Here is a 10,524-nt window from a genome sequence, read left to right on the forward strand (position 1 = left end):
CAATTATGCCGAGTTTTTCAAAATCAACATGTAAATATGTAATGGCTTGATATTGTTTGTGAAATATTTAATATACCGTCACAACAAAATACCGATGGTATCTACTGAAACATAAGAAAGTCAAATTTCTGCAATGCTGGCATTTTGTAACACGTGATCTATATACTTTGGAATTTCTGATTAAAAAAACAAAAAAGTGGGGTTGAATTTGAGGTAATTTTCAAGCACCACCTAAAACATTCTCTTTACAAGCAAAATCTTTAATAATGTGGAAAATGCACATTGTTTCGGAGTCTCCTTCATTTTAGGTTTCAAGCCGTATTCCCTTTCTGATCTTCACACAAGTTACCAGAAAGGAACTAGAGTCATCCTTTTAAAGTCTTTTACTCTTTCTCCACCCTGCATGTAGAAAGAAGTCAAGTAGCCCACCAAGCGACAGCGAGAGAGAGAGATGTCTTCTTATCAACTCATGGTGAACCAAGTTTTATTGGAAGATCAAGAAGTAGTACTGTCCTCGCAAATGGGTTTTCATGCACATGGCTCTTCACTTCCCAACTTGACGACCTTCCCTCCATTCGGTTATCATCATCAATATCCACTTAGAACTTCAATCATGGGGACAGATGTTACTTCTGATCAACTTAGTGAAAGTCTTTCCTCCTCAGATCCAAAGCACAAAGATGTAACCTCTGATAATCTTGATGATTTTGAAGCTCCTTCAATGCCAAGATCCAATATTAATCCATGGTAACATATTTTCATATTTACTATATACTACAGTTCACAGTTGTTTTATGAAGAAAATCAAGCAAGAACATGAAGGAGGAATAACCGAATATTAGAGAAAACATGATTAACTGATTATGAGTTCTTTTTATTATATTCACTTTACTATACTCAATGAACTGAAACTTTTAAAAAAATATATACACCAAAACAATCATACCAAGTTCCTTTTGAGACTTTCATGCATAAACTAGTACTATTATTTGTTTGTTATAGTCAATATATACCCTCCCTCTCTTCTCTCCAATTATCATTAAGAACATTTGTTTATGTTTTTTAATTATTGTAATTTCAGGCCATGGGGAGAAATTGATGGTAGCATAGGAAAAAAGAGATATGAAGGAGATAAACAACTTGGGGTTGGTGCAATGAAGATGAAGAAAGTGAAGACAAGGAGGAAAATTAGAGAGCCAAGGTTTTGTTTCAAGACTCTAAGTGATGTCGATGTCCTGGATGATGGATATAAGTGGAGGAAGTATGGCCAGAAAGTGGTAAAAAACACCCAGCATCCAAGGTACCCGGCCCCTTCCCTCTTTATTTATCCTTTAATTAGTAACTTCGTCTTCCTTGATATATGTTTAATTTTCTTCCTCAATGGTTTCATACATGGAAATCTAGAAACAAAGTATTGTATTGTTGTTATTGACCCACATCCCTCTCTGTCCCTTTCTTTTGTGTTTCTTTCCCTTTGGAAGATTGCTAGAGTAAATGCGGCCTATACCTGTTCTGCATATTGCTTACATACAAGTAAAGAGTTTTGTTACAGTCGATAGGGTTTCCAGATAATCTCGATCGATCTGTACCTATGAATTGGCTATAGAATTGGTTTATTAAGGTTATTGTGTTAATGCTTTAGATTTGGCATGGTGCAATTTTTACTTCTTTGTTATCGGATTCGAACAGCCATATCATTTACTAATAATGAAGAATTTTTCCTAAATCCCTCGTAAGATTTAATTTTGAAACTCTATTAGCTAGATTGGAAATGAACACTTCAGTCATGTTGACAAGGAGAAAGGCTTTTACTGATAACTGACAGTCAGTTTTCCTTTAATTAATCACACCGTACGCAGAAGTACAAGATAATGGAAATATTAGGAAATATATATTGGGGGAGGTAATAATATGAGATTGGCGCATCACATTTTCTTTTGATAGAAATTGTTACAGCCATTCTGTTCTTGTGTATTCAATAGTGACTTGGATGCTAAGCCAGTGACATATAGAGGGGGGTGGTGGTGTGAAATTGGAGGCACATTCTGATCAACTTTTTATTCATAGGACATATATATACAATCTAGAGCACTACTCATAATTCCTGGTAGATTATTAATCTCATAAGCAATCTAGTATACCAATCTTCGAATGCTGATCTTGAACACCGATTGCAAGTAGATGAGCTTTAGAGGGATATGCAAGGTTTCACTCCATAATTTAATCGGAAGAAAGAAATAAATTAATTGTCCATCTCTTTTCATGGATATACATACTCACCTAGTTACTATACTTAAATTCTTGCAAAATTGTTTACTAATATTTTTCTTGTCAAATTTCCTTTTTAATAAGCTAAAAAATTATGATTAATGTGACAATACAGATTTATTGATACATCTTACCCTTCCTATACTAGCTAGTAACCATGTAATCTTACTACATAAATTAACATCTTGGGACTGGTATATTTTATAGAAAATTTATCCTAGTAGTTTCTAAAAGGGTAATGATTTGTATAAGAGTCAGCACAATCTGATACAGGCAAATATTTTTATTTTTTTTTTTAATTTTTTTTAAGGGAAGCTAAGAAGCTTGATATATTAAAAATATTGTTAATTTAAATTCGGGTGCACGTAAAAGAACATATATATATATATATATATATCAAGTAAAAGAAAGAAACAATAGGATTATAAGTGGCTGGGCATGGTTAGGTGGGGGTGTTCCTTTTGATATATATATCAGTAGAGATTTTTAGCTCCCAGCGATATTGCTCCAAGGGCTCCAAGTTTATGTTCTCAATCCCGCCTCTGACAGTAAAAGTTTATGTTGTTATGCACAATAGTAATATCTGCCTTTTCTGCATTTCTTTTGTGAAGGGGAGAATTTTAGTCAATAACATCCCTGAAGATGAATATAGGTTGTCTTCTGCGGTACTTGTACACGCTCCTTCAAGGCAATCAAAAACACATGCCCCACACTCCCACTACACTTGTCTGGTAATGTACGGCTACTGAAAGCATGTGGTACTGTTGCTTTTGAATGAAAAACCACCCAAGAGTTCGCTAGAAAGATGTAATCCAGATTACTTACAAAACCAAGTGTGGTGTAAATGTGTAATATGTATGAGGTTTTTATCTATCTCAATAAATAAATAAATAAAATCTGCTGTTATCAGTCAGTCTTGGAAGTATGTATTGTGTATATATGCAATTATGCACTCTTTGTTTTACAATGACACATACGCAGAACTAGTTTAATTCGCATTACTTTCTACTGCTTTTCGTGTTTTTCGGCCTGATGCCAAGACCTTCATATTGCTTACATGTTGTGTACAGGAGCTACTATCGTTGCACGCAAGACAACTGTCGTGTTAAAAAGCGGGTAGAACGATTAGCAGAGGATCCCCGTATGGTGATCACGACCTATGAAGGGAGACATGCACATTCTCCATCACATGATTTGGATAACTCCCATAATACATCACAAATCAACAATTTCTTCTGGTAATAATAATCGATATACGATATACGTACATTTCATGTTTTTGTGAAAAGCTTTATGCGTAAAAGCCCTTATTTTTTGACCACCTATGTTCATGGGAAGTTAATAATAGGAGGTGAAAATGTTGAGTGTTGTCTATTTATTTGTTCCTCTTCCGTACTTGAAACCTTAACAATTAACGCTTAAAATTAAGATATCTTAAACAAAAAGTATTTTCGCCAGAACTTGACGATGGTTGATGATTCATAACTGAAAAGTTAATGTAATTACTAGTAGTATTATGATTCACGTTACACTTAACCCAAATGGTACTTGGTGTCTTGTTAGCTGTGAGGGAGTAATATTCACATCTAATGAATATCGCACACGTGTCCAGTATATACAGAGTTACCAACCGACTTCATATTCTCGTCCTCAGAGCTCGCTTCATAGTGACTCGACTCAGGCAAGAAACCAATCTCACGTACTCGTCCTGCGAGCTCACTTCTAAGTGGCTCAAGTCGAGTAAACGGTCTCACCCAGAAGCGACTTCTATAGCGCTCAATCCTTTCATCCACAACGGCTCATAATGCATGTCTTTACTACAGCAATCAAGACCGAGACTTCAGGCACGCTTAACAATAAATGTCCTTAACTCGCCATCAAGGCTCACAAGTGACCTGAAGACTTGGATCTGACCTGAAAGCAAGAGACGCGGGCACGTTGCCTATATAAAGAGGATCATGAGGAACTATGTCTGACCTGATTCAAGTCTCCCCCCAGCAGAGAGAACTTGATACGTAGGCAGTTCGTCCAAACGAACTCGGTCAATTCAATCCTACAAACACCTTTCTCTCCAATTATTATTTACATTTGTAAGGTAAACCAAACATAACCTTTACATTGGCGCCATCTATGGCTCGATTTCTTGAGTTCACAACCATTCAACCAGAAAAACCTTCAAACAAATCTCAATCCCACAAAGCGTGGACAGCCTACAAGAACAAATGAAGAGTATGAAGCCGGATGAGAACCATGAGCAGCGGCATCACCCTGCTACGACAGAAAACGCCCCGACCGAAAAATCAAGTGGCGACCCCCGGAACCCCAACGGAGTCACAGTTGAGGACGGTATTAACGAAGTGAACCAGCAAATCAACGAGCTGTCCCAGCGAATTGACCAGAGTACAGTGAAGAAGGGCACCACTCAGATCGTCCAGAAGATGCTGAAAATATATCGAGCATCCCCATTCACACCGGAGGTACTCAGTAAACCCTCCCCGCACGATTTCATTCAGCCGCGCTTCACAATGTATGATGGCAGTACGTGTATGATGGCCGCGATTTCATTCAACTCGTAGCTCGCTACATCCAGATCCTCGGACTCTATAGTGCACATGAGTTCAACTACTTGCAATGCCGCTTGTTACCTGCAAGTCTGAAAAAAGGAGCTCTCGACTGGTTCTACTCACTAGAACCGAACTCCATCGATCGATAAGCTAACCGACCAGTTCGCTAATCATTACGTCCACAACAGACGTAAGAAAATCGACGTCGACTCACTCTTCATACTGTCTTAGAAGAAAGACGAGTCAATCCGCTCCTTCTTAGGGCGATTCAAGACAGACTTACTGTCTATAGAAAGCGACCTCTAAGAGTCTTTTGTAACCTTGGCATTCACCAAGGCAATCGGAAAAAAACACGGCTATATTGTGTCGCTCATGAAGGGCGTCCGAAAAATCTGAAGACTTGTACACTCGCGTGTACAAATATATAAAGCTACAGGAAGCTTTAGATCACGAAGGTGAACAAGAGGAAGTTGCAACAATCTCAGACACTGCCCCGTCCTAAAAAGAGCGACCCAGACCACAAGGAGAGAAGTCTGGTACCAGGACGCACACGAAGCGCGAGTTCGCTGTGCTAACAAGATCTCCAAGCTACATACTGGAGAAAATAAAAACAGCGGACTATTACCGACCTAAGGTAAAACGGCCAGAAGACACACCAGGAAAGTCATATTGGGCTTTCCACAAAGCAAAGTGCCATGAGACTAACGAATGCCGCGGACTCAAGCACTACCTCCAAAACCTCATTGAGGCAGGCCATATCAAGCACTATGCTAATATAGTCGATGGCAACCTGCATCATAAGCTCATGGCTCGCAGAGAGCGAAGCCGAACTCCTCCACAACCAAGATCGCTCCTGCGCTCGAAGACGCTCTATGGATCGATCTCGTCATGATCGTCGCCAACATTCATCTGACAAAGATAACAACAGAACGATCAACATGATCACCTTCCAGGATAACTCTATCACATCTACAAAAGAGAAAATCAAACGGGTATGCGCCCTCCAAGAAGTCTACCGGTTCTCCTTACAAGCGGCTCCTGCCCCACACGCAACTGCCCGCAACTCAGGGGACATCATCTTCACTGAGGCCAACCTCAACAAGGTATGTCTCCCACACAATGACGCATTGGTGGTCCATGTCAAAATCAACGACTAGACTGTCAAGCGTGTCCTGATCGACTCAGGCAGTTCGTGCGACATCCTATTATACCGTACCCTTAAGGAGATGAACATGCCCAGGTCAGTCATGATCGATCCAATAGCCCCCCTCTATAGCTTCAACGGATCACGAGCCAACCCAATAGGAGACATAATTCTACCTATCTTAGTTGGGTTGCACGAAGACAAGGTCAAGATCAACACGCGCTTCAGTGTTCTGGATGTCAACTCGTCCTATATTGCTATTTTAGGATGCCGTTGGATCTACAAAATGCAATCAGTTCCATCAACACTCCATCAGGTTTTACGCTTCCCTAGCCCCAGAGGCATGATGGAGCTCAGAAGCAACCAACTCAAATCCCACAATTGTAACCAGATCCTCTCAATCAACAAGCCTGATGGGGCTTCACTCTAAAACAAGGGAGAGATCGCCAAAACCAAGCTCGCAGAAGACTTCATCTCTGGGGTCAAAACCCTGGCAAAGACCTCGAAGTGATCTGCCAAAGGAGAACAGGGGCTCGGTCAAGGAAGTCGCTTCAAAAGCTATGACCCCAGAGGTCGCCCCACCTTTTCAGGTCAAAGAGACAACTCAAGAGACCAAGACCCTAGAGGTCGGTCAGCCCACTAAGGCGGCTGCTTAACCCGAACTGAAGAAAAAGGTCAACCTAGGAACTGCGTATGACCCTAAGTTCGTTTATGTAGGAGCTAACCTTGATCATACTCTCAAGGCACAACCTGTAAGCTTTTTATCATTAAATAAAGATTTTTTTGCTTGGTCATACGTTGATGTGCCTGGAATTGATCCCAATATTGCATGTCATAAACTAAATGTTAACCCAAAGGCTAAACCAGTTCGCCAACGACCTCGAAAGTTATCCCTTAGATTTCAAAAAGCAATCAATGAAGAGGTTGAAAATCTCAAAAAAGTTAGCTTCATTAGGAAGGCTGATTACCTTGAATGGGTCACTAACATAGTAGCAGTCCCAAAAAAAAATGGCACAGTTCGTCTTTGCGTGGGCTTTACCAACCTAAATCTAGAAACTCTTAAGGATTGCTTCCCCTTACCAAGAATCGACCAACTTGTGGGCCAAACCTGTGGCTACAACCAAATCCCACTAGCAGAAGAAGACCAAGAGAAAACCTCATTTGTGACAGAGCAAGGAATTTACTGTTACAACGTCCTCCCGTTCGACCTCAAAAACGCTGGAGCAACCTACCAGCGACTCGTCACCAATATGTTCCAAGACATGTTAGGTGACACCATGGAAATCTACATAGATGACATGGTCATTAAAAGCAAGAAAGATGGAGATCACTTAGATCATCTCACACAAGCGTTCTGCAGACTTCGCCGAACTCAGATGAAACTTAACCCTGAGAAATGCCTCTTTGGAGCATCCTCTGAGAAGTTTATGGGGTATCAGGTCTCACAACGTGGGATAGAAGCAATCCCATATCAGATTCGAGTGTTCTTGGATATGCCCGACCCAAAAAAAAAAAAGTAGATACATAAACTGTCAAGAATGGTGGCAGCTCTAAACTGATTCATATTAAGAGCATCAGATAAATGCCGACCTTTCCTACAAATTCTCAAGAAGGGCGAACAGTTCTCATGGAACGAGCAATGCCACCAAGCATTCTCTACGCTCAAGGACTATTTGACAGCACCACCTGTGTTGGCAAAACCGATTAATGGTGAAATGCTGGGGCTGTACCTAGTTGTGTCTGACTTCGCTATTAGTTCAGTTCTTTCAAAGAGGAACAGAACGTAGAGAAACCGATCTACTTCACAAGCAAGACATTGTTGCCAGCTGAGAAGAACTACTCCCACATTGAAAAGGCAGTATTGGCACTACTTTATTCAGTAAGAAAATTCAAGCTCTACTTCCAAGCACATCCAATCAAAGTGTTCACCGACCTGCCACTAAAGAAGATCCTTTTCAAAGGCAACAAGACAGCTCGCATGGCAGTATGGGCAGAAGAACTCAGTGAACACCACATTGAGTTCACCCCTAAGAATCTCTCAGAAGAGTCAGGTCGTTGTTGATTTCTTAACAGATTTCTCAATTGACGACCTGAACTGGGAACCAGAGGACAACACCCCGACCTCTAAACAATACGACCTAGTGGTACGGTCATTTTTCATGGATGGAGCTAGCAATCCAAGTGGCGGATTCAGAGTAGTCCTAGTGTTACCAAATGGCTCTATGGTGGAAAAATCAGTTCGCATCGATTTTGCAATATCCAACAATGAAGCTGAGTACGATGCTTTGATCGTGGGACTCCGTATGGCATGAGAGCTCAAAGTTTAGAATCTCAAGGTCTTTAGCGAATCACAATTGGTCGTTCGCTAAGTCGCCAATGAGTATACCACCAATGAAGGTAACCTTTTTAAGTACCATCAAGTTGTAAATCAATTACTGCCTTCTTTCAAGAAAGTCACCATACACCATATCCTACGGGAAGATAATCGCCATGCTGACAGCTTGGCGTACCTCGCGACCCAAACACCGAACTGTGACCCTAGAAAACTATTCATCGAAGTAGTTAATCGACCCGCTTACCAAAATGAGCACGTCTTAAAAATCAGCGACCTGTGCCCACTCTCTAACACTCAGATGAGTCAAACATGGATGCAACCTATCATAGATTATATCCAGCTAGGCAAAGCACCAACAGATCACATCAAGGCCATACAGGTTCAATACCAATCAGGTCGCTATTGCCTAGTAAACGGCAAACTTTTTAGAAAGTCTGCCAGAGGACCCCATCGAGGTGCATAAGCCCAGAATAGGGTCAGATGATTTTCGCAAAGATCCACAATGGAGAATGCAAAAACCACACAGAAGGTTGCTCTTTAGCTCACAAAGCAATCTCACAAGGTTACTTTTGGCCAAGAATGCAGATCGATACAAAGAAGTATGTACTGAAATGCATTAAGTGCCAAACATTTGGCCACAATATCATCCAGCCAGCTCGCAAACTCATCAATATTGTCAGCCCTTGGCCATTTCACATGTGGGGCTTGAGCATCATGGGACCATTCATTCCACAGAAAAGCACAGGCTTTCAGTTCGTCCTTGCTGAGATGGATTACTTCACCAAATGGGTGGAAGCGGTCCCTTGGCTCATATCAAGGAATCGAATGTCAAAAACTTCATTTAGACCAACATCATTACCATATTTGGCCTCCCCCACACACTGGTGATGGATAATGGCTCCCAGTTAAAGGGAAAAACAATTAAAGAATTCTTGGCTAAGTGGAAGATCGTTCATGTGTTCTCTACTCCCCAATACGCTCAAAGCAATGGTCAAGCAGAAGCTAGTAACAAAGTAATTTTGGAGAACTTGAAAAATAAGATTGAAAAGAACAAAAGCTAGTGGCCAATGCAACAAGAAAATATTCTATGGGCTCATAGAATGACAACTCGTTTTAGTATAGGCGAGTCACCTTTCTCACTATGCTATGGTACTGAGGTCGTCATTCCTACAAAGCTAACAATTACAACGACTCAATCTGACATCGTCGAATCTGGTCAAAACGATTCCATTCTGATCTTGTTCGAGAGGTCGACTTACTTGAAGAGCGACCCGACCTAACAACCATTCAAGTGGGCATCCTACCACCAAACTCTGAGGAAGACATACAACAAGCGAACCCTCGAAGTTTCCAACTTGGCGACCTAGTTCTGAAGAAGACTAAGGATGACTCAAAACTGACACCAACATGAGAAAGCCCGCCCTTACATATTGGAACTAGTCGTTGGCGCGCAATAGAGCATATTGGATCAAAGCCCAAGACGGACAGGCATTACCATGACCTTGGAATACTTTCTTGTTAAAGAAATTTTGTCAATAAAAAATTCCATTGCCATGAGTTCTTTCTCTTAGTACTATAACTTTTATTTTTGTATCAATGCACTGCAATCTCTCAATGTTATTAAATAGACGCACAACTCGCTCTCTAAGAGCAAAACGCTAACCTGAACTAAAACGCTCTCAAGAGCTTAAACATTCTTCGGGCTAAAACGTTCACTCGAGCTCAGGGCTATATAGCACCACCACTTCTCACTAGTTGGGGACCTATACTTTTAGGACGGACTCAGTGCAGAACACTCTCTAAGAGCCAAACGATTATTTGAACTTAAACTCTTTCCGGAGCTTAAACGTTCAACATAATAAAACACTCACTCGAGCTCACAGGCTACTTAGCCTTAACACTTCTCACTAGTTGGAAACCTACAACTCTAGGGTCAACTTAGTGCAGAACGCTATCTAAGAGCAAAATGCTCAAACGAACTGAAACGCATTCCAGAGCTAAAACGTTCTATGCGATAAAATGCTCAGTCGAGCTCAAGGGGTTCATAGCTCCAACAATTCTCCCTAGTTGCATACCTACAACTCTAGGATTAACTAGTGTAGTCAAGGCGCAAATAGGTGCGCGCCTAAGGCGCAAGGCGCACTTTAGTGCCTCGCCTTGACCAAGGTGCGAGAGGTAACATAAGACGTGCGTTTTTTGTGCCTTTTTGGGCC

At 41.0% G+C, this 10,524-nt stretch overlaps 1 protein-coding gene across 2 annotated transcripts; it reads left to right on the forward strand.

The window, feature by feature from the left end:
* Positions 1-247: 247 nt before the first annotated feature.
* On the forward strand, positions 248-3,640 carry LOC147502563 (putative WRKY transcription factor 12). 2 transcript variants are annotated; one of them, XM_086607332.1, is made up of 3 exons: positions 248-747; positions 1,082-1,300; positions 2,880-3,276. In XM_086607332.1, the coding sequence occupies exons 1-3, from the start codon at positions 452-454 to the stop codon at positions 2,890-2,892; spliced, it is 528 nt and encodes a 175-aa protein (XP_086463458.1). In that variant the 5' UTR covers positions 248-451; the 3' UTR covers positions 2,893-3,276. The 2 variants fall into 2 exon arrangements, with proteins under 2 accessions (XP_086463458.1, XP_086463457.1); XM_086607331.1 differs by lacking the exon at positions 2,880-3,276 and adding an exon at positions 3,339-3,640 and having other exon boundaries at positions 266-747.
* Positions 3,641-10,524: the final 6,884 nt, after the last annotated feature.

Source organism: Coptis chinensis, chromosome 4 (assembly GCF_015680905.1).
Source record: "Coptis chinensis isolate HL-2020 chromosome 4, ASM1568090v1, whole genome shotgun sequence".
Taxonomy (NCBI): Eukaryota; Viridiplantae; Streptophyta; class Magnoliopsida; order Ranunculales; family Ranunculaceae; genus Coptis; species Coptis chinensis.

What these genes read in the sequence shown, in the direction of transcription:
- LOC147502563 (XM_086607331.1), top strand. Translation starts at nt 452, where the DNA reads ATGTCTTCTTATCAACTCATGGTGAACCAAGTTTTATTGGAAGATCAA. An exon ending in AGATCCAATATTAATCCATG is followed by an intron (nt 748 to 1,081) that starts GTAACATATTTT and finishes TTGTAATTTCAG; the next exon opens with GCCATGGGGAGAAATTGATG. An exon ending in AAAAACACCCAGCATCCAAG is followed by an intron (nt 1,301 to 3,338) that starts GTACCCGGCCCC and finishes TGTTGTGTACAG; the next exon opens with GAGCTACTATCGTTGCACGC.